Genomic DNA, 22,010 nt, shown 5'->3' with positions numbered 1-22,010 from the left:
GTGCGCGGTGGGGAGCGGGACGTGCTGGTGTGTGTATGAGCGTGGCAGCGGGCTGAGCTGCGTCCAGCCCTGGCTCTCCCCATCCCACATCCTGCCCGGGGAGGGGGAATTGCCCTTGTCCCCGCTGGTCCCCCCCGGGTGCAGGCTGAGCCGCGGCGGGGGCAGAGGAGCTGCTGCCCTCTGTGCCCAGGCTGCCGAGGCGAGGGCAGGGGAGTGTCAGACGCCGTCATTCTGCCTTTATTTGAGAACCATCACATCTCGGTCAGCAAAACGGGTCTTTTAAAAATAACGTGCCCAGCGGAGCCAGGCCTTTGGGTAGATAAATGCATTTCTGTAACGTCGCCTTACCACAACACAGCGAGTGACCAGGAGCTTTCCCTGGGCTGGAGGCAGTGGGCAGGACCGGCACTTCGTACAGAGAGGGAGCGAACTACAGACCACGCACCACGGCACGCAGGGCCTCGCGCCCGCGGGAGCTTCCGCTTGGTTTTTTATACAAACCGATAGAATAAAAAACTCGGGGTGTAGTAGAATATCCAGCAACAAAAATGGTAGAAAGGATCCGTACCTGAGCGTAGGAAAGCAGCGTCTGGCGAGGTGCGGTGGCGTCATGCGGCAGCAGCGGCCGCTGCCCGCGGGCAGGGTGTTGCCGGGGGCGCCCGGCCGGGCCGCGGGGCTCTGGCGAAGCGAGCGAAGCAGCGGGTATTGCTCGGCGTGCCCGGGGCGAGCGGGGCTGGGGCTCGGCGGGTCGCGGCCGCGCGCCGGGGCCGGGTCGGTGGCGGCGGCGGGGGGAGGCGGTGGGCAGCGCGGTGCCGCCCGCGCGGCGGCGGGTGTTGGCAGTTCAGGTGTGCTCGGCCCTTTGGTCCCGCGACGCTCGCTCGGCCCCGGGCGGCTCCCGGGGCTGTGGGGGCTGCGAGCCCGTCCCACCCCCGGCCCTGCTAGTCCCCTTTGGCCTCCTCCAGGATCTGGGGCAGGTTCTGGTCCTTGCGCGCCGGCAGCGGTTTGGCGGCGCCGCCGTAGTCCTGGATGGCCTTGGGCTCGTTGGTGTGGTACGAGCCCTTGTAGCGGTGGTAGTAGAAGTAGAGCAGCACCAGCAACCCCCCGAGCAGCAGGAGCAGGAAGGTCACGACTGCGGGGAGAGGCGGCGGTGAGGGGCTGGAGAGGGGCCGGGGGGCGCGGGGCCGGGGCAGGGGTGGGGGGACACCGGCCGGGTGCTTCACTTACACCCGATGATGATCCCGATCCAGCCGTCGTCGTGCACGTGGGGGAACTCTGCGGAGACAGGGCGGGCGGCTGAGACCGGCTGCAGCGGGGTCTCGTGCTGGAGCATCCCCGCGGCAGGGTCCCTCCCCACTGGGGTCCCCCAGGGCACCCACCTGTGCCCATGTACCAGGGGTCCATCTCGGGAGGGATGAGGATGGTGGTGAGGGGCAGCATGGAGGCACAGCTCGACTCCACCAGCTCCCCGCGGATGCTGTAGGGCCGCACGACGCTGGTGGGGCGGAAGATGGCTTTGAGGGGGACGAGGCTGTTGAACTTGACCCCCGAGAGGCAGCCCGAGAAGCCGGGCGTGTTGTAGCGCTGGATCTCAGGGTCGATCACGCCGGTCTCTGCGGGGGCACAGAAGGAGAAGGCTCATCCCCCGCGGAGGGCAAGGACAGCGCCGGGCAGAGGAGAGACCCCGGAGGCCCCAGCGCGGGAGGGGGCGGCTGAGGGCAGGACCCGGCTCACCCATCACGCGCCCCAGGTACAGGTTTTTGGGCGAGTCCAGCTTGCTGTCCACGAACAGGGAGAACTGCTGCTCCGTGACGGGGAGATAGTCCACCTGGGAGGCGGGCGCAGGGCGTCAGCACCCGCCGAGCCTCCTCCGCCTCCTGCCCCCCTGCCCGTGCCCCCTCCCAGCCCCGCAGCCCCCAGGCCCCGGCGGGAGGACGCCCTGGCCCCGGACCTGGGTGTACAGTGTGCGGTGCAGGCGGGTGATGTTGACGTGGTGGGGCCTCCCGTCCGTCACCGGCTTCGTGGTGAGGGGGAAGACGTAGGGGCTGGTGCCCAGCTGGTAGCGCAGCTGGAGGGTCCCTGCGGGCAGAGCGGGGCCGTCGGTGGGTGAGCCCCAGGGCTCTCCGCAGGGCTGGAGACTGGCAGCGGGGTGGAAGGGGGTCCCGTGCGGCCGCTGCGCCTGGGGAGGTCCCCGTGGGCTCTGGGGGAGCCCCGGGGTGGGGAGCCCAGCCCTCACCGTCGTCCTTGATGAGCACGGCCATGTAGTCCCTGACGAAGGAGCTGACGTAGAGCAGCACGGCGGGCGCCGAGGTGGTGCTGAAGCTGAAGCTGACCTCCTCGCTGGTGAGGTTGTAGCCGGGCAGGGGCTGCCAGGGGCTGCTGACGATGCTGGCGAACTCGCGGGCGGCGTACAGCGACACGGGCAGGATGTTGTACCGCACCCAGGTGCCCTCCTCGAAGTACCCGCCGATGTCTGCGGGGGACCCGCGGGGTGACGGCACCGCCGGCCCCTCTCCCCCATCCCGGTGCCCGCGGGCACAGCCGCTCACCGTGGTTGCAGAAGGGCCCGTCGAAGGCCGAGACGCTGCAGTTGCAGCTGTAGTGGCTGTAGCGCTCGACGCAGAGCCCGCTGTTCTGGCAGGGCACCGGCGGGTCCTGGCAGTGCCCGGTGCAGTTCACCCGCACGCCCTCCGTCTCGTTGGCCTTGCCCTCCAGGTTGAGCGTCACCCCGTTCATCCGCAGCGCCCGCAGGCACCCCAGGAACGGGCGCATCTTGTGCTCCGCCGCGCCTGCAGCGGGGCCGAGGCTCAGCGCCCTGCGGGGACCGGGGGATGCGGGGACGTGGGGATCTGGGCATGCGGCTGGGGGCTCTCACCCACGTAGAGGGGCCTGTCGAAGTCCAGGCGGACAAAGCTCTGCGGCGGGGCCGGCCGCACCGCCCAGGGCAGCTTGTCCACCCGCAGCCGCGCCAGCTTGACGTTGAGCTCAGCCTTCACCTGGTGCCACTCGTCGTCGTTCCAGGGCACCGCCGACCGCACCGTCAGGTTCTCGTCCCCGTTCCCGATGTCGTAGATGAACACCACGTCCCTGGTGGCTGCGGGGACGCGGTGTGGGGAGGGGTGCCCGGTCCCACCGCCCCCCGCACCCCCTGCCCGCCCGTACTGTTGAGCTCGATGCGGATGTAGTTCCGGGAGCCGGGGTTCTCCAGGAAGACGCCGGACGGGGCGGTGGTCTTGAAGTAGAAGGAGATGTCGAGGCTGTGGTTGGCCTGGAAGGTGGGGAAGAGCAGGGCTGCGCCCCTGTTGAAGGAGACCGTGTTCCAGGTGTTGCCTGCGGGGAGCGGGAGGGGCAGTGAGGGACGGGCACGGACCCTCCTCGGGCACGGGACCCCCGCGGGCAGGGGACCCTCCGCGGCTCGGGGCACTCACGGTCTCCGTAGCACCGCAGGGGCCCCAGCAGGAACTGGGCTTCAGAGCCGGAGCGGTTGGTGTCTCCGACCACAACCTGGGTGACGGGCAGGTGGTCCACGAAGGTCAGCAGACCCTTGTCTGTCCTCCTGCGGATGGCGCGTGGTTCGGAGGGGCCGTGAGGGGCTTCTGCTCCTTCACCAGCCCGCACCCCTACCTGAACCCCCGCCTGAACCCCCCGGAGTCTGTGCCCGCAGCCCCCACCCCGCAGCCCCCACCACTCACCACAGCGCGTGGTCGGCGTCGCAGTTGCAGAAGTACTTGGGGTCGGCGCAGTTCTTGTCCAAGCCGCAGGCGCAGCGCTGGATGCCCGGCCGCGAGCCCCCCCAGTAGTAGTGCCGCTCGTCGTGTCGGCCCATCCAGAAGCTGAAGGGCAGCCCGGCTGCGGGCACAGGGGAGGGTGAGGACATGGCCCCACGGCACGGCCCCACGATACAGCCCCACGGCACAGCCCCGCTGCCCCGCGCTCACAGGGGGTGTTGAGCAGGCGGGAGCTGTAGCAGTGCAGCTCGATGCGCTGCTCGCAGTACTCGGAGGCGTTTGCCAGCGCCGACACCTCGGCCCAGGACGCGTTCCAGTACTCCACGGCCCCCAGGTAGGGCTGGTCCACGCTGGAGCCCGTCACGCGTGTGGCGTAGTGCCGGTTGTGCCGGATGATGGTCCATGCCCGGTCCTCTGCGGAGGCGGGGGGCTGTCAGGACCAGCCCCCCCGGGACACCCCCGCTCCCTCCATCCTGCTCCGGCCCCAATGCACAGCGGGGGCTGGTCCCTGGGGGGTCCGGGCAGAGGGACCCCCACGCCGCTCCGCCGCCCCACCTCGGATGTCGCAGTACACCGTGAAGGGCTTGAGCGGCCCGCTGCCGTCTGGGTCGATGGTGTAGTTCCCCGAGGTTTTCCCGCTGACCCGGTAAGCATCGCACGACTCCTTGTAAAGGGCTGGAAGAGGGAAACGGGGCCGGGGTCAGTGCGAGGGGGGCGCGGGAGGAGCCGTGGGTGCCCGTCCTGTCCCCCCACCCGCGAGGCCCCGGGCTCACATTTGTGGCAGGTCTCCCCCTTGTACCCCGTCAGGTCGCAGATGCACATGAAGTCGTCCCAGGACTGGACGCAGCGGCTGTCGTGCTCGCACAGGTTGGGGGTGCACCTGGGGGCACAGAGGGCTCCTGTCCCGGCACCGCCGCGGCCCCCCCGGTCCTCCCCAGCGCCCCTGTCCCCACCGATACCTGTCCGTGATGGCGCAGACGTTGAAGAGCACGTTGAAGTACTGCCCGAGCCGGTGCTGCACCAGCAGCTCCACGTCCACGGGCTGCAGGTCCACGTTCAGCATCTGCAGGCAGCCGTGGAAGGCCGTCTGGTTCGAGCGGCAGCCGGTGACCGAGGCCGGCTTGGGGCAGCCTGCAAGGCACGGCGGGGTGAGCGGCCCCCGGGCACCCACCGCCCCCGGCCCCCGCCCCACCGCCCACCTCCGAAGAAGTACTGGCTGCCGGTGCGGAGCTGGAAGGGGTGCGCCACGCGGAACTCGGCACCGTCATCGTCGTCGATGGTCACCACGGCCGAGCCGTCCCGCGCCACCAGCTGCACCGAGTGCCAGAAGCCGTCGTTGAGGCGATGCCCTGCGCGGGGAGAGGAGGGTGCGTGGGGGGGCACCGCCGCCCGCCCGGCCCCCGGCCCCGTGCCACCTCCCCAGCTCACCTGCGGCAAACTCCAGCTTCTTCTTGCCGGGCTGGGTGATGGAGACGTTGACCTGCCCCTCGCTGAGCACCACCTCGAGCGAGCCCAGGCGGTCGGCGAAGCTGGTGTAGAGCAGGAGCCCGGCCGTGTCCCAGGAGCGGAAGCGGAAGCTGACGGCCAGGCGGTTCCTCCGCGGGATCCCCGGCACCCGCACGTAGTTGTTGATGCCGGCGAAGGTGAGGGGGGTGGTCAGCTGGTCCTGGCAGTAGTGGCCCACGCTGCCCTGGGGGTGGCCACAGGAGGCAGTGAGGGAGGGGATGCTCCCGTGGCGGGGAGACCCCCCCTCCCCACAGCCCCGGCCCCGATTGCCCCCTTCGATCCCGTTGCCTGGCAGTGCCGGGCGGGCGCCCCGGGCCAGGGACGACCTTGCACGGTTGATGCGGCGCCGCTCGGCTGAGCACGGCCACTGCCTGTCCTCGCGTCACCCCACAGCGGGGGGGGAGCCTGGCCCCGGGGAAGGCGTCACCCCACAGCGGGGCTGAGGACCTGGCCCCCCTCCAGGAGAGGGGTCCCCCCACAGCAGGGACGGGACCCCCGGGGATGGGGCCACCCCCTGGGCTGGACCTCGAAGCGGATGTTGGGTCTCCGGTGCCGGGCCAGGTCGGCGATGTTGACCCCGTTGAAGATGATGTTCTCCACGCAGCCCCGGAAGTTTTGCCGGTAAGTGAGGTGCTGCTTGTCCTGGTCGATCACCCCCCCGAAGAAGAGCTGGGGGGCAGAGGGAGGGGGTCAGCCCCTCGCTGGGGGATGCCGTGGGTCAGCATCCCGGCAGCCCCCCGCCCGCCGCACCCACCTCGGTGTCGAGGTCGAGCTGGTCGAAGGTGCCGTGGCAGCGGAAGCGCTTGACCTCCCCGTCCAGCGTCAGGTTGACGTGGCGGCCGTAGCGCTCGATGTGCAGCGAGTGCCAGTGCTGGTCGTCCAGGAGGCTGCCCACGGCCGCCGTCGTGTGGCCCTCGCTGGCGTGCAGCGGGCTGCTGCCTGGGGAGGGGCAGCCTCAGCCCCCGGCCCCCCGCCCCGCGCCCCCCGCGCCCCCCGGCCCCGGCTCACCTAAGCTGATGTGCAGGAAGAGCTGGGCCTGCTTGAGCTCCACCGTGATGTAGTCGCCCTGCGAGCCCTCCCCGTGCATCAGCACCCCGTCCTGCTCCAGCGTCTTGAAGTTGAAGGAGATGTCATCCTGGAGGGTGCTGATCCTCTTGGCCCGGAAGCGGTAGGAGATGGCGTCGTCCCCGTCGAAGTAGAGCACGTGGGACCCTGGGGAGAGCAGAGCGGCGCCAGCTGCGTCACTGCCCGCAGCAGCAGGCGCCCTGGCACGGGGAACGCTCCTCCCTGCTCCTCTTATGCCAGAGCGAATGACTGCACAGCGCTTGGACACAGCCCCCTCTGGGAAAGGGTTTTCCGGGAGTGCCGGAGCCAGGGGCTGGTCCTCTGCCATGGGGGCGGCCGGGCCAGGGTCCGCCCCCCGCGCAGGGCTGCCGGAGCCCCCGGCCAGGTACTCACGGTAGGGGCAGCCGTAGAGGCCCAGGCGCAGCCCGATCTTCCCGCGCGGGTTCCAGGCCACCGGGAGGATGCGGACGTAGCGCGCGAGGATGGGGTAGTGCAGCTCGTGCCGCACCACCCCGCTCTCGTTCACGTTCCCGAAGAACGTCTGGGGATGAGGGGCCGCCGTCAGCATCTCGCTCTGGGCTGGGGGGTCTCTGCTCCCCCCCAGAGGGACCCCCACCCACAGGGACCCCCGGGCACCCCAGCAGCGCCTACCCAGTTGCTGCCTTGCTGGAAGAAGGGTTTCCAGCTGGTGGGGTGGTCTCCGTAGAGCACGATGTAGCGCGTCAGCCAGTCGTAGGTGTTGAAGGTCCCCTGCGTGGCCACCGCGTTGATCCGGTGCTTTTGCATCAGGTCGATCTGGAGCCAGGGCTGCTTGTCCCGGGGGTCGGGGGACCAGCCGCTGGTGCCTGAGGGGGGGGAGCAGCTCAGCCAGCCCCACAGCCCGGCACCCAGCAGCTCCCGGCTGGGTGGGGGCTGCCTGCTCGGCCCCACCGCAGCACCCCACTGCGGGCGGGAGCTGGAGGGCTGCGGGGCTCTCCCCCACCCCCGGGGGATGCTGAGGGCTCTGCCATGGGCACCTGAGGAGCCCTTAGCCTCACGCAAAGCAAGACTTTGCTGGGGCACCCCCAGCCTGCACCCCCCGCCCCATCTGCACCCGGGTCCCTCGGGGGGACTCACTGTGCAGCCGGGCAAAGCTGGCCGAGTAGAAGATGTTGTATCTGGAGGAGGCACCGATGGACGAGGAGTAGAGGGGAGCGACGAGCTCATCGTAGCAGGGTCCTGCGGGGAGAGGGGGGCTGGGGGCCGGGCTCGGGGCGCTGAACTGGGCGATGTCCCTGCAGTGGACCCACCCGGCCCGGCCCTGCGGACCCCGCGGGCTCTGCAGGATCTGGGGACCCCGGGGACCCTGCGGGCCGGCGGCGCGGCGGTCCAGCTCCCGCTCTCCCCTCCCACTGCAGCGGAGCTGACACACCTCTGCGGGGCCCGGCGCCCGCACCAGCCGCCTCCGCACTGACGAGGGCGCCGGGACCCCCCGGCCCCGCCCTGCCGGGGCACGGTCCCGCGTGGGAGGCCGGAGGGGGCCGTGCAAGCCCTCGCGGGGTCTGCAGAGGAGGGTCCGGCGGGACCTCGGCCCCGACCCTCTCGTAGGGACCCCCCGGCCGGGTCGACGGAGCCCGGGGAACCCAGGAGCGTTTGCTGCACCCCCAGCCCTCACTGCAGGGCCAAGGGCAGCTGCGTTGCGCCCATACTGCATCACCCCCTGCCTGCATCACCCCTGCCTGCATCACCCCTGCCTGCATCGCCCCTGCCTGCATCGCCCTGCCTGCATCGCCCCTGCCTGCATCGCCCCCCGCCTCCGTCCCCGCAGCCAGCGCGTCCCTGGGCCACCCCGGCCCCGGGGGAAGGGGCCAAGGGCCCCGGCTCAGAGGGGCCGCAGGGGGCTGCTCGGTGGGGCCAGGGCCTTGCCGGCCCCCGTCCCGTGCCCGTGCCCGCCAGCCGCCCGCAGCCGCTCCCGGCCCGGTGCAGCCCCGCGGCGACGCTGGCCGAGGTGCGGGCGGCGCCCGGCGGGTCCCGCGGGGACGGACACGGGGCCGGGCGCGGGGCTGCGGCGGGTGCCCGGGGCACCCCCGGGCATCCCCGGGCATCCCCGGGCATCCCGCATCCCCCGGGCCCCCCGCGGCTGCGGGCGGGTGCGGTGCCGCCGGCGGGGGGGCTGCGGCGGGGCGGGGGGGGCCCGGACGCCCGTGTCCGGCGGTGACCTTGGGGACGGCGCGGACCGGGGCGCCGGGGGGAGAACGGGGGATGCCCGGGAGAGCGGGGGGGCCGGGGGCGGCTCGGGGGGCTGGGGCGGCCCGGGGGCCCGGGGCCGGGGCGGCGGGCGCGGTCCCGCAGTGCGGAGCGGCCGCTCCCGGGGCTGCGGCCCCACTTACGTGCTTGGCAGCCGGGGCCGGGGCGCAGGAGGCCGGCGCAGGCGGCGAGCAGAAGCCCGAGGAGGCGGCGGGCGCCCATGCTGGAGCGCACCGAGCGCCCCCGGCGCCGCCGCTCCCGGTGCTGCAGCCGCGGCGGAGCGGGGCCGGCGGGCTCCGCCCACGGGGGGGGGCAGCGGCGGCGGCGGGGGGGCGGGCGGCCCCGGGGGGGGGCGCGGGGCCGGGCGGGGCGCAGCGCAGAGCCCCGGACCCCCCCAGCCTCCTCTGCTGCCGCGTCCCCGGGGGATGCTCCCGGTTCCCCCGGTGCTCGGCGCCGGATCCAGTGCGGGGCTCCCGCTGCCCCGGGCTGCAGCCGGGCCGCGGCCCGTGACGGGGGTGGGCTCGGGGTGGGGGCGTGTGGGCAGAGCGGGGTGTGGGGCGGACACGAGCGGGGCCATGCAGGGGCTCCCCGGGCGTCACCGGTTCCCGTGCAGCCCCCCGCCCTCGCTGTGCCCAGCCCTGCCCCGGGCCCCCTCCAGGCTGGGTGGTGTGACCCCCCGCAGGCGCGGCCCCCCCAGATGTGACCCCCCCAGATGTTACCCCCCCAGATGTGGCCCAGGCGCCCGCCAGCCCCCCCGCAGCAGATGTGGGGGCGGTTTGTAATCCCGCCGCAGATTAAGGCCTGCGGGTTTCGGGGTCGCCGTCTCCAGCAGCGCAGAGGATGGGATTTAGCCCGTGTCTGTTCACAAACATCCCCAGACACCCACGGAGGGGGCGGGGGGGCTGGCAGCTGTGTGGCCTACATACGCTGCCTGCCCCACAGACCCCGCGGTGCCCCGTGTTCCCCCGGCTCTGTGGGGAGTCCCCACGCCCCAGGAGCCCGGTGCAGCGCCCCGAGCCCAGCCCCGAGGGATGGGGATGCACCAGGGGCCGCTGGGTCCAAGCAGGGTCCTGGTGGGCAGGAGTCTGGCCTGGCTGTGGCACGAGGTCACTGCCCACAGGCCTGGCAGTGCCATGCTGGGCACCTGGCTGTCACCTGCGGGCAGCGCGTGCCAGGGCCGCTTCCTGCGCAGGCAGCGCCGGGGCCGGCGGGTGAAAGTGGGAACAGAAAGCCCCAGGTGCGGCGGGGCCGCGGGGCTGCTGGCAGCACACCGGCTGTTCTGCTACCGGGAGCTGGAGCCGTGTGCCAGGGATGAGGCCACCACCCCCCCGTGCCCTCGCCTGCGGGTCTGTCCCCACGAGAGGCACAGCCCCACCTGGCCTTATCCTGACACCCCAGGGGTGCTGCCTGCTCTGGCCACAGCCCCACGTCCCACCCCTGTGCTGGGTCAGGTCTGTGATGGCCCCGGCGGGCCACGCAGGCTCCCTGCTCTGCACCCACAGCTGGCCACAAGGACCCTCCTGCCTCCCTTCCCTCCGGGACGCGGGGTGCAGGATGGCACCCACAGTGCCCGCGCAGGGCACAGGGCTGCAGCCAGCGTCCTTGCGCTGCAGCAAGAGCAGGGGAGGGGGAGACACCCTCCAGCAGAGAGCCCTGGGGACACCGCGGGCACCGGCAGCGAGCTCCGGGGGCTGGCAGGGACCCTCCCCGGCCGGAGGCAGCAGGAGGCCGAGGGCAGAGCTGGGATAAGCCACGGCAGAGACGGCCACAGTGAGGAGAAAGGGGGATTGAGGGATTACCGCGGCAAAGGGCAGAAAGCCCGTGAAAGCCCGTTAAAGCCGGAGATCAATTGCTCCCCCCGCGGAGAGGAAAGTGGGGCCTCTGCCCCACGGGAACTAATCTGACCCTTAATGAGGCGTGGAAATTTGTTGTCAACAACCAGCAACACGCCTGCCCAGCGCCGCGGGGCGCGGGGGCACGGGGGTGCAGGGCAGGGCTGGGACCCCTGGGTGAGGGGAACGCTCTGCGCCAGCGGCTGCCCCAGCTCCTGGAGCCGCCATGTTTCCCATCAGGACGAGCCATCCCTGGACGGGACACGGCTCTTGCTGGTCCTGCTGGGCTGGCAGCCTGCCTGTGCCCAGCTCAGCGCCAGCCCCCAGCACCCCGTGCTCCTCTCCTTGGCCCCGCTGCCTCCAGCCTCCCCTCCACAGCCCCCCCCGCGGGGCAGGAGCCACAAACAGCCCCGGGGCGGGCTGGGGTCTCCCACACGTGCAGGCTGCCCTCGGCCAGGCCCCGCTCCCCGTGGCCGGGCGCTCCCAGGCTTGTCCCCGTGTCCCGCGTGACGGGCTGAGCCGAGCTGCTATTTCTGTCCTTGGCACACAGATGCTGGCCACAAAGTAAAAGATGCAGGATGGGCTCCGGAGCGGGGTCGCATCTGCCTCCTCGCCTTCCTCCCCTGGGGCTGGGCTGTGCTCTGCACTGCTCTCGGTATCGGGAGCGGCACGTGGTCAGACCACAGGCTGCAGAGCGCTGAGACGCCGACGCCTCCAGACCCGCCGGCCAGGGGCAAGGTCCCGCTGCGCGATGCAGGAGCAGGTGAGGGGCCACGGGGCGAGGGGTTCGCTGGGGAACGGGTGGGGACCCCCCTTGCTGGCTCTTCTTGCTTTTAAATGGTTCTCTCGTGAGCTGTGTGGGTTTGGGCTGAAAGGCAAACCCCAGGGAACGCAGGGCAGTGCCCGGTGCTCCAGGTCCTCATGGCCCGGAGCAGGGAAGGGGCTGGGGGAGCTGCTGGGAACTCAGCCTGCCCCGGTGCTGGGTTCAGATCCCACCTGCGGCCCTGGAGCGGGCGGGGGGGTCAGGCCCAGCCGCCTGGGCTCGCTGGTGGGAGCTGGAGTGAGACTGCTGTCGTGAGGCTGCTCTGAGTCAGCGCCGTGCTGGATCCTGACCTCCGTGGCAGCGGGGTCCTGGCTGTCCGGTGCCAGGCTGCAGCGCTGTCCCTCCGCCCCGGAGCAGGGCTGAGAGGTCGGGGGCCGGGAGCCCTGTGCACAGCCGCCTGCAACCTCCGCAAGGCAGTGGGGTGCCCCGGGACCCCCCTGGCTGGGAGCAGGGCTGGGCAGCGTGGGGCTGTGCCGGCACCGGGGTCCCTAGCGTGGTGCATAGGTGGGGGGGTGCTTTGGGAATGTCCCCGTGCGCACCCTTGGGACCTGCCCAAAGCACCCGCTTGTGGATACCAGCATGGAGCCCTGGGGCTGCACTGGGTGACCGGGGCCACGGGCTGGGTGCTGAGTCCCAGGGGGCACCAGGGGCAGCTCCCCCACGGTGGGTGCACGGTTAGTTCGTGGGACGTGGTGCTGTGCCGGGGACGCCGCGGCCAGGGTCACGTCTCCCCACCAGCTCTGCGCCGCAGGCGGCTGCTGGGGAAGCGTGCGGTCGCTCTCGCAATGACTGAGCGCAGCGAACCTCCCGCTGCCTCGGGCTGGGTGTGAGACGGAAACCGCCCCGAGCGCGGGGCCGGGGGCCGCGGCACGCCCGGGCTTCCCACAGCCGGGCTGGGTGGAGGGGGCTGTGCTGGGCGCGGTGTGCTGCACGCTGCAGCCGGGCCCCCCCCTCCGAGCATCCCTCGCTCAGCCTCCCTCTGCGCAGGCGACCCCCAGCCCCGCTGCGACCGAGCCGACCGCCACCACCGACTTCTACCCCTGGGAGGACGGGTACTGGTGGGAGGACGGCGTGCTGCCCGAGCTCTGCGAGAAGCAGGCAGTGCAGGGCTTCGCCCGCACCTACCAGCCAGCTGTCTACCTGCTGCTCTCGCTGCTGGGCGCGGTGGGCAACGGGCTGGTGCTGCTCACACACACCCGCTACCGCCGGGCTCACAGCGTCACCGACGTCTGCCTCCTGCACCTCGCCCTCTCCGACCTCCTGCTGCTCCTGACGCTGCCCTTTGCCGTCACCGACACGCTGCAGGGCTGGTCCCCGGGCACGGCCGCCTGCAAGGCGCTGCAGGGCCTCTACGCCCTCAACTTCTACAGCGGATTCCTCTTCCTCACCTGCATCAGCGTGGACCGCTACGTGGCCATCGTGCGGGTGCCGGCTGCCTGCCGCCTGCGCCCACGGGCTCGCCGCCGCGGCTGGCTGACGGCGGGGCTGGCCTGGCTGCTGGCCACGCTGCTGGCGCTGCCCCAGTTCGTCTACGGCCGAACGGAGCAGCACCAGGACCTCCGGCTCTGCCGTGTTGTCTTCCCCCGGGAGGTCTCGCGGGCGGCCCGGGCGGCCACCAACCTGGTGCAGGTCGTGCTGGGCTTCGCGGTGCCCTTCCTGGTGATGGCGAGCTGCTACGCGGCCGTGGCCAGGACACTGCTGGCAGCCCGCGGTGCCCAGCCCCACCGGGCGCTGCGGGTGCTGCTGGCCCTCGTGCTGGTGTTCGTGGCCCTGCAGCTGCCCCACAGCCTGATGGTGCTGCTGGACGCGGCCGAGCTGCTGGCCAGCTGGGAGGTGAGCTGCGCCCAGAGCCGCCGCAAGGACCTGGCGCTGCTGGTCACGGGCGGGCTGGCGTACCTGCGCTGCTGCCTCAACCCCCTGCTCTACGCCTTCCTGGGCCAGCGCTTCCGCCGCGAGCTGTGGCTGCTGGCCAGCGACGCCGGCTGCGTGGGGCCCCTCGACCCGCGCTGCCCCGGCTGCCCCAGTCCCCGCCGGCGGACATCGCTCTCCACCTGCCAGGACGTGGTGTAGGGACACGGCGCCCGCGGCCGGGGCAGGGACCGGCCCCCCGGGGAGACCCTCGTCTGTTCACGGACCTGCCCCGGGTCCCACACGCGTGGGCAGAAGGAAGAGCCGCCCCGCAGCGCCAGCCTTGCAAGAGCCTCCGCTGCCCAGCCCGGCGCCGGGGGGCTGTGCGATGCCACGCGTGTTCGGGGGGGCCGTGCGGGGCCTGTGGGCTCGGGCCGGCGGCTGGCTCCCACCCTCACAATAAACCCCGGCCGAGTCCCGACGGGCGAGCGCAGACTCCGTGCGGGCCGGGGCTGCCCCGGGAGGGGACGGGACGGGACGGTGCTACCGGGGGGGTTTGCTGGGCCGGGGCCGGGGTGCGCGGAGCGGGGGAGTGGGGGGCGGCCCCGTGCCTGCCCGTGCCCACCGGCGCTGGCCGGGGGATGCCTGCAGGCGGCAGCAGAGCCTCGTGTGTCCTGCCCGTCCCCTGCCTGTGCCCTGCCCGTCCCCTGCCCGTCCCCTGCCCGTGCCCTGCACCCCGGTCCTGCCAGGGCTGGAGGCCATTTCCCGCTTGCCCCCCGGCTCCTTCTCGGGGTTTGCCCAGCGCTCCGACTGGAAGAAGCCGTCATGGAGCCTTCACCTTCTGCTGGGCTGGAAACGCAACTGCCGCTGAATCAGCAGCCGCAGAGCCAGGGTGATGGGCCCCGTTCCCCGCACCCTCCGCTCACCCTGCCGCGGTGGGGAGCAAGGAGCAAGGGCTGGATTTGGGTAGTACCTGGCCGGGCACCACAGCTGCCCCCCTCCCTGCCCAGCCTGTGGCCTCGGGCTGCCCCGCTCCCTTCCTTCGCTGGCTCCATGGCAGTGCCAGGGTTCGCCCCAGAGCCGGCCCCACAGCTGTGCCTGAGGCTGCCCCACAGCCGTGCCACCATCTCCCCACATTGCTGGGCCCCACACTGACTCTGTCCCCCACCACGGGCGGTGGGCTCTGCCCCGGTGCCCATGTCTGCCCCGGCTGCCCCGCCGGCCCCACACCGGGTCTCAGCCCCCGGCGCGGCGCGGCACAGGCCTGGCGCTGGCTGCGTGGGAGGAGAGCTGGCAGCTGGCGCTTCCTGCGTGCGCATCCCGGCACCACGGGCTCCCGGAGACGGCGTTGACCCAACAGCTGTAGCAAAGCCAGAGCCGTGGCTGATGTGCTTAACCCCTTCTGGGGCCCTGGGAGCGGGGCCGGGGCCCAGGCACTGCCACGGCACCCACGGCTCGAGGTGCCGCAGACCCTCTGCCACCGGGCAGGGCCCGGGGCCGAGCTGGGCTGCACCGCGTCGCTGCGGCACCGCGCGTGACCCCGCCACGGGCCCTTGTGCCAGCTCGTCTCGTGGGAAGGTGCCACGAGGGCCAGCAGGACAGGCCTGCCCGAGCACAGAGCCCTCCTGCCCGCGGAGCCCTGGCCTGCGCCAGCAGCCCGTGGTGCTGCCGCCGGCACACGGCTCGGCACCGCGCCGGCCGAGGCACCTCCCCGGGACGGGCGTCGGTGCTGTGGTGCAGAGGGGCTGCGGCAACACGTGGTGCCGGGGCCGCGGGGCAGCTCGACGCCGTGGCCAGTGAAACCCCGGGGTGGCCAGTGAGACCCCGGGGCAGCGGGACCCAGCGTGCCGGTGCAGGTGGTGCCCGGTGCCGGCGGTGGCTCCGGGAGCACCGGCCCCCGCCGCTCCCCGCGCTCGGCGCGCGCCCCCCCCGGCCGGTGACGCAAGCAGCGGCTCCGCCGCCCCGCTGGCTCCGCCCCGGGCCGCGCGCGGCGATTGGCGGCGCCCGGTGACGCGCGCGCGGCCCGGCCCGCCCGGGGCGGCGGCGGCGGGGCCGGTCCCAGCGGCGGCGGCCGGTGCGCGGCGCGGGCGGGCGGCGGGCCGGTCCCGTCCCGGTGCCGTGCCGGTGCCGTCCGGTGGCGGCGGGGCGATGCCGTTCCCGGGCGGACTGTGGTGGCTGCTGTGCTGCCGGCAGGGCTTCACGCTGCTGCGGCGGGACTACGGCGAGGCGGACCGGGAGGCGGACGGCGAGGCCGAGGAGGAGGAGGAGGCGTCCTTCGAGCTCCGCGCCCAGGGAGACCAGGTGGGGCCGGCACCGGCACCGGGACGGGCACCGGAGCCGCGGCCTGGCATGGCGCGGCGGGACTGGCGGAGCGCGGCTCCTCCCGCCCGGGGCGCACGGCTCTGCCCGGCTCGGCCCGGCTCGGCCCGGCTCGGCGCGGCCCTCCGGCACCGGCCCCCAACCGGTCCCCGCCGCCCCGGTGAGCGTGGCCGCCGCCTGCCCGGGCACGTCCCTGCCGGTCCCGCCGCCGGCCGGGGGGTCCCCGCGGGGCTCGGGGAGGGGAGGCAGTCGGCCCGGCGGGTGCGGCGGAGCCGCTGCCCCGGGGCAGCCTCCGGGCGGGCGCTGGGGGTCCCGGAGCCCGCGGGGCAGCGCCGAGGGGTGCGGGGGCCGCTGCCGGCCGGATCCCGGCGCGGGGCTCCTGGTGCGGGGAGGGACCCGGGCGCCCGTCGGGGGCTGAGGGGTAGCCGGGGCGCTGCCGGGGGCGCAGGGCAGCGGAGCCCCCCTAGAGCTGGGTGCTGCCTTGCCCGCCCTTCGGGGCTGGAGCCGCGGGGCTGGCGGTGCGGGGTCCCGCACCGGGGCCGTACCTGCCGTGTGCCGCTGCCGAGGGCCGGGGCACGGGGGGTCCCCGCGGGACGGGCTCCTCCAGCCCGGACCCGCCGGAGCAGGCCGGGGCCGGTCCCGGGAGCACGTGCGGGGGGGAGCGGGCCTGGGTCCCCCCGCTCCGGCGGCTTCCTCTGTTTGGGGAAGCGGAGCGGCGGAAACCGGCGCTTCCTCCGGCCGGGCGGCGTGGGGGGCGGCTGATAGCGCGGGCGGCGGGGGGAGCCCCGGCCCCCGGGGGTTCCTCTGCCCGTCCCGGCTGCCTCCGGCACCCGGAGCCACGGGGCCGTGGCCCTGAGCCCCCCCGCTCCGGCCGTCCCCTGGCAGCGGGTCCCCTTCCCCAGCGGTGCCAGCCCCACGGGACGGTGGGCAGCGGGGACAGTGGCAGGGCCGGAGCTGGGCCCTCCGGGCACCGGTGGCAGTGCCAAGGGCACGGCAATGGCAGGAGCCGTCTTTGGGCTTCCCGTGTCCCACGGGCCACGCTGGCTCCAGAGGTCCGGGCTGGCGTGGGCGGCCGTGACGCCAGCTCCCCGGGGAGCCCTTCGCCGCGGTCGGGGAGTCCTCGGAAACCCGCAGCGGCGGCCGCCCCTTCCTGGGAGCGTGGGAGCAGCTGCCCCGGCCCTGCCGCCGCGGCTTCTCTCCCGTTTATTTATATCCCTGAGAAGGACCTGGCCGCCGCCGCCTCCTGCGGGCGAGGAGCTGGGCACCATCTCTGTGCCCACAGCCATGTGGGAGCTCCTGGGGCCCTCCCCGGCCTCGGCAGCGGGACGGTCGCTGCAGGAGCTGGCCCCGTGCACGGGTGCCGGTGCTGCACGACAGGTGCCCTTAATGCCACGGGTCAGCGGCACCCGGGCCTGCCCCGCGGCGCAGCCGTACCTGCGGCAGCTCCCCCCTCCCCACTCCACCCCCGACGCTATTTTTAGCAGCCGTCTCTTTTTCTCGGCGTTTCGTGGCGCGCTCTGGCCTGTCGCGCCGCTGGCTGCCCCGTCGGGTGCAGCTGCCGGGAGCGCCCGCGCGTCCCCCGGGGCAGCATCCGCCGGTGCTGCCGCGTCCCCGCACCCCGCTGCGCTGGGCTGCCCGCCCCGGTGCCTGCCCGTGCCTGGGCCCTGCCTCGTGTCCCAGCACGTGTGCCGGGGGCGTCACGTGAGCGGCACCGTGCACGTCAAGTTGTGCTGCGCGAGGAGGAACCGGCCCCCGTCCCGCCGCGGGGCCAGGGACTTCCCAGCTCCGCGTCCCCCCGCCGCGGGCGGGAAGTCAGCGGCCCCATCACAATGGGACTTTGTGCCGTAAGCGTATTACTCAGCACTGACCTTGTGCAATTCTGCACGGTGCTCGGCCTGCTGGGTCAGCCGAGGACACGCAGCCCGCGCGCCCGCTGGCTGCCCCCGCGCCCCCGGGGTGCCCCGGCTCCAGCCCTGGCTCCTGCCGCGGCCGTGGGGGCACCGGGGCTCCCTGCCCCGCGGCAGCAGGACGCGAGCCTGTCCCTCTGGGCCCGGAGCTGGGCTGGCGAGGAGGCGAGCAGCCGTCGGGGGGACGTTGGGGGGTGCCAGGTGGAGACCGTGGGGCTGAGACGTCTCCTTCCTCCCCAGGGGTCCCTGGAGGTGAGCCTGAGCCAGCCCACCCGCAGCAGCAGCGGCTCGGAGCGGTGAGTAACCCCTGCCTCCGGCCCCCTGGCCACCCCATCGTGTCCCTCATGTGGTGCTGTGGGAGCTGGGGCCTGGCACGCCGCGGGAGGGTGCGCTGGTGCTGGTGGGCGCCGTACCGTCCTGCCCACCAGGCCAGCACCATGCTGGGCCGGTCTGTCGGCTAGAGCAGGGGACGGCAGAGCTGGCCCTGCCGTGCCCTGTCCCCAGCCCTCGTGCACCCTCGGGCACGTCTCCGTCCCTCTGCCATGCCGGGTGGCTTGGCTGCCGCAGGCTTAACCGACAGGGGCCCTGTGTGGCCCTTCCCTTGCCGGGAGGCTCTGCCAGGCCATGTCCACCGGCGGAGGCCCTGCCTTGGCACGGTGCGTGCCCGGGGAGCTGGGGTGCCGGGGCACAGGGGCCTGCTTGCTCCCCGTCCTCCCAGTGCCGACGCTGCTGCCAACATTCCTTCCTGGTTGTTCATTTTCCGAATTCCTTGGCAGGGCCACGACTGCAAACAGCTTATTTTTAGCCAGGGTCATCTGCACCCGATGGCTCTGCCGCGTTCCCACCGCGGGGTTGTGGGGTGCCCAGAGCCCCTCAGGCCCCGGCTCACCCCAGCAACCCATCCGACTCCCCGCTCGGGGACCGTGGGAGGCACCCGCAGGCACCCGGGCTCAGCCCCGTGTCGTCCCCAGGTCCCTGCTCGTTGCGGAGGAGATGCGCAGCCTCATCGTGGAGAAGGGCCCGGGGCCCGTGGAGGATGACCCCGACGCTCTCGTGAAAGGTGGGCAGAGCCGGGGCTGGCAGGATCGTGCCCCGACTGTGGCTGGATCCCGACCCCCTGGCGGGGCTGGTGCCGGGCGGACCCTGCCCTGCGCTGGAGAGCCAGGGGGGCGGGTGGTGCCGGTGGCGGGGGCTGAGGCTTCCCCTTCCCAGGCTGGCTGCAGCGGGAGGTGCGGGGCGGCGTGAAGACCCCCTGGATCCGGCATCGGAAGTACTGGTTCGTGCTGACGCCCGACTCCCTGGACTACTACAGCAGCAGCGAGAAGGGGGCCCGGCGGCTGGGCTCCCTCGTGCTCACCAGCCTCTGCTCCGTGCTCTGGCCGGACAAGCAGACCTACAAGGAGATGGGTAGGGGGTCTGCGCCCCTCGGTCGGGCTGTGCCTCTCGTGCCCTGCGTCACCCTCCCAGCCCCGGGCGGCTTCTGTCGCCCAGAGTGGGGCCAAGCCCCAGGGCACCGAGCGGCCGGGCTGGGGCGGGGGTCCCTGGGGCCGGGGCGCTGGTGGGCAGCGGGCGAGCTGCCTGTCCCTCGCAGGCTACTGGGGCGTGACGGTGTTCGGCAGGAAGCATTGCTACCGCCTGTACACGGAGCACCTGACCGAGGCCGTGCGCTGGGTGTGCGCCGTGCAGAAGGTCATCGACAGCAAAGCGCCCGTCCAGACGCCCACCCAGCTGCTCATGCACGACATCGAGGTGAGCCCGGGGCACGGGGCTGCCTGCAGCCGTCGGCAGGGCCAGGGCGGGCGGCCGGGGTCCCTGGGGCGCTGGCGGGTGCCCGTGCTGGGCGCTCGGCCCCCCTGCAGCTGCTGCCATCGTCGCCCTCGCAGGAGCACTGCGGCAGCCCCGAGGTCCTGGAGCAGATCTACCGCTGCAACCCCATCCTGCGCTACACCAGCAGCCCCCTCTACGCTCCCCTGCTGCCCTTCCCCTACGGCAGCCTGGACCAAAGCGGTGAGGGGCGTGCGGGGGGCACGCGGCCTGGTCCCGCGCCCCGGGCTGGCGGGAGCGATGGCCGGGCAGGACCAGGCGCTGCGCGGGGCGGGCGGGCGCTGGGCTGGGCTCTGTCCGGTGTGGGTGCAGCACCCGGCTGCTGGTGGGGGGGGCCTGGGGAAGCCCGCGGGGCTGTTAACCCCCATCCTGTGCCGCAGCCCCCGGCCCCCGCAGCTACACCACGCTGCGCGACGAGGCCGTGAAGCTCTTCAACTCGCTGCAGCAGCTGGAGCTGGAGCGGGACCCGGTGCCGCTGATGCAGGGCGTCCTGCAGACCTGCCTGGACCTGCCGCCGCTGGTGGATGAGATCTACTGCCAGCTGGTGAAGCAGACCACGGAGCCGCCGGCGCCGGGCGGGCAGGGCGACCTGCACTACTGGCAGCTGCTCACCTGCATGAGCTGCACCTTCCTGCCCTCCCCGCCCGTCCTGCGCTTCCTGCGCTTCCACCTGGACAGGCGAGTGCCGGCAGAGCCGCTGGCTGCGGGCAGGGGGCTCGCCGGGGGCCCAGGACCCCTCGGTTAGTGCTGCCGTGACCCTCCTGTCTTCTCTCGCAGGACGGAGAGCCGGTCCCCCGCCTCGGAGATGGCCAAGTACGCCTGCTTCATCCGGGAGGCGCTGGGGAAGACGAAGGGGCGGGAGTGCGTGCCCTCGCTGGAGGAGATCCTGGTGCTGATGCGGCGGCAGGAGATGGTCTGCACCGTGCACTGCCCGGGGGCACCCGCCTGCAGCGTGGCCATCAGCTCCCACACCACGGCCGAGGAGGTGAGGGGCCGCGGCCGCTCCGGGCAGGGGCTCGGGACGCTTTGGCGCGTGGGGCTGGGCGGGCGGCAGTGCTGTGGGAGGTGGGGGGCTCCTGTGGGTCTCTCCCAGCTGAGCCGCAGCGGAGAGGGGCCGGGGGCCACCTGCCTTTGCCCGCCGTGACCCGTCTGCGTCCCTTTGCAGCCCTGAGCGCCGCTACAGGGACGCGCAGTCACCGCCGGTTGCCTTTGTCTCGCCCCAGGTGGCCCGGGAGCTGGTGTCGCGCCTGGGGCTGTCCCAGAGCCCCAACCTCTTCGCGCTCTACGAGCAGTCCCGGCGGCGGGAGCAGCCCGTGGGCCGCGCCACGCTGCTGGCCGACGTCCTCACCAGGTTTGAAAAGTAAATGTCCCGCTCTGCTGCCTACGGGGGAGAGGGGCGGGAGGGGACGGTGCGGGGACACCTCTGCCCCCCTGCCCTGCACTGATGGGGCCGGTCCCTTCTGCCGCAGCCTGGCTGGGGAGGAGCAGGAGCAGGACCCGCCGTGCCGGCTCTGCTTCAAGCATTACGGCTTCCTGGACACGGACAACGTCCCGCGCGACAGCCTGGAGTTCGCTCTGCTCTTCGAGCAGGTGAGAACCGCAATGGGGTGGCCGTGCTGTGCCGTGCTGGGGTGGCCATGCCATGGTGGCCGTGTCGGGGTGGCCATGCCGCGGTTGCCATGCCGTGCTGGCTCACCTCGCCCTCCCGCAGGCGCACGAGATGGTGCTGCGGGGCTACGTGGCCACGTCGGAGGAGACGCTGCAGACGCTGGCGGCCCTGCGCCTGCAGAGCCTCAACAGCGACTTCTCCACCCACGCGCCCTTCCCGCGCCTGGACGAGCTCTTCCCGCCCCGCGTGCTGCACGCCCGCCTGCCGGCCCCCCGCCGCCACCCCCCCCGCCAAGTGCCGGGGGGCCCGGCTGCGCGCGGGGCTGCTGGCCGGGGGGCTCTGGGGGCAGGCGCTGGCCAAGCAGCGGGCGGAGCGGGACCAGCGCCTGCGGGGCCGCCTGCGGGAGGAGGGGGCCAGCACCATGGCCGCCATCGTGGAGAAGTGGAAGCTGCTGCAGGGCATGGGCCGGCCCGAGGCCATGGCCGCCTACGTGGCGCTGGTGCGGGAGTGGCCCGGCTTCGGCTCCACGCTCTTCGACGTCGACCTGCGCGCGGTGAGGCCCCGGCGGGGCAGGGCTGGGGGGCGGCCCGGGCAGCGGGCAGCCCTGACGCCGCTCTCCCCGCAGAGCCCGGTGGGGGCCGGGCCACAGCGGCTGTGGCTGGGCGTCGGGGCCAAGGCCGTCTCGCTCTACAAGCCAGGGGAGCCCGAGCCCTTGGACAGCTTCTGCTACGGCCGCATCTCCTCCTTCGGCGCCTCCGACAGCGGCACCTTCCGCCTCTCCGTGGAGGACCGGGACCTGCTCTTCGAGACCTCCCAGGTACGGGGCAGCCCTCCCTCCGTCCCTCCTGCCCCCGGGGGGGCCGGGCACCCCGCGCTGACCCGGCGCGTCCCCTCTGCCCCGCAGGTGGACGAGATCGCCCAGCTCCTCAACACGTACCTCGCCTCCGCGGGCGCCCGGCAGCCACCCAGGCCCCAGGAGCTGGCCACCAGCCCCCCCGAGCCCACTGCGCCACCCCAGGGGCTCTGCCCCGTGGCTGGGCCCCGGCAGCACCGCCCGCCCGTGGGCTCCTTCCACAGCTAGCCCGGTGGCCACGCAGGGTGCTCCCGACGGCCGGCGCGGGGAGGGCGGCCGGCCCGGCAGCCAGCGGCAGGTCTGTGCTGGTCCCTGGAGTAGGGGGACAGGGGCTCGCGCTCCCTGCGCTGCTGTTGCCTTTCTGGTTATTCCCTTAATTTATTTCGAGACGCCCGCGCCCCCCACGTCTCCCAGCACTTTCCCTGGCGGGCAGCGGGGCCGCCGTGCCACGGTCCCCACGCTGCCCCCAGGCC

General features: G+C 73.4%; 3 protein-coding genes across 3 annotated transcripts; 2 read left to right on the top strand and 1 right to left on the bottom strand.

Annotated features, from left to right (window-relative positions):
- Positions 1-769: 769 nt before the first annotated feature.
- CNTNAP1 (contactin associated protein 1) lies at positions 770-8,781 on the bottom strand. The gene is made up of 24 exons (XM_068418941.1): positions 8,666-8,781; positions 7,413-7,514; positions 6,948-7,141; positions 6,690-6,837; positions 6,240-6,443; positions 5,986-6,170; positions 5,757-5,900; positions 5,154-5,415; positions 4,925-5,074; positions 4,685-4,856; positions 4,499-4,605; positions 4,281-4,400; positions 3,936-4,139; positions 3,690-3,846; positions 3,426-3,553; positions 3,160-3,327; positions 2,873-3,091; positions 2,547-2,786; positions 2,234-2,470; positions 1,949-2,076; positions 1,732-1,825; positions 1,377-1,610; positions 1,225-1,272; positions 770-1,129 (listed from the first exon to the last, which is right to left on the bottom strand). Exons 1-24 carry the CDS (start codon positions 8,742-8,744, stop codon positions 939-941), a joined length of 3,915 nt encoding a protein of 1,304 aa, XP_068275042.1. The 5' UTR covers positions 8,745-8,781; the 3' UTR covers positions 770-938.
- A 2,324-nt stretch (positions 8,782-11,105) lies between these two features.
- Positions 11,106-13,247, top strand: CCR10 (C-C motif chemokine receptor 10). Its single transcript, XM_068418931.1, has 2 exons — positions 11,106-11,117; positions 12,165-13,247. Exons 1-2 carry the CDS (start codon positions 11,106-11,108, stop codon positions 13,245-13,247), a joined length of 1,095 nt encoding a protein of 364 aa, XP_068275032.1.
- Positions 13,248-15,101: 1,854 nt separating this feature from the next.
- PLEKHH3 (pleckstrin homology, MyTH4 and FERM domain containing H3) lies at positions 15,102-21,852 on the top strand. The gene is given in 14 exon segments (XM_068418900.1): positions 15,102-15,326; positions 17,492-17,547; positions 18,223-18,311; positions 18,464-18,658; positions 18,843-19,000; positions 19,135-19,258; positions 19,456-19,753; positions 19,853-20,060; positions 20,299-20,435; positions 20,545-20,665; positions 20,787-20,951; positions 20,953-21,237; positions 21,310-21,501; positions 21,589-21,852. Coding segments are annotated over 14 exon segments (2,358 nt in total). The 5' UTR covers positions 15,102-15,173; the 3' UTR covers positions 21,766-21,852.
- Positions 21,853-22,010: the final 158 nt, after the last annotated feature.

The sequence above is a fragment of the Nyctibius grandis genome, chromosome 26 (genome assembly GCF_013368605.1).
Source record: "Nyctibius grandis isolate bNycGra1 chromosome 26, bNycGra1.pri, whole genome shotgun sequence".
NCBI classification, from domain to species: domain Eukaryota; kingdom Metazoa; phylum Chordata; class Aves; order Nyctibiiformes; family Nyctibiidae; genus Nyctibius; species Nyctibius grandis.
The sequence above is the reverse complement of the archived record's forward strand: the minus strand, read 5'-3'. Positions and strand labels throughout refer to the sequence as shown.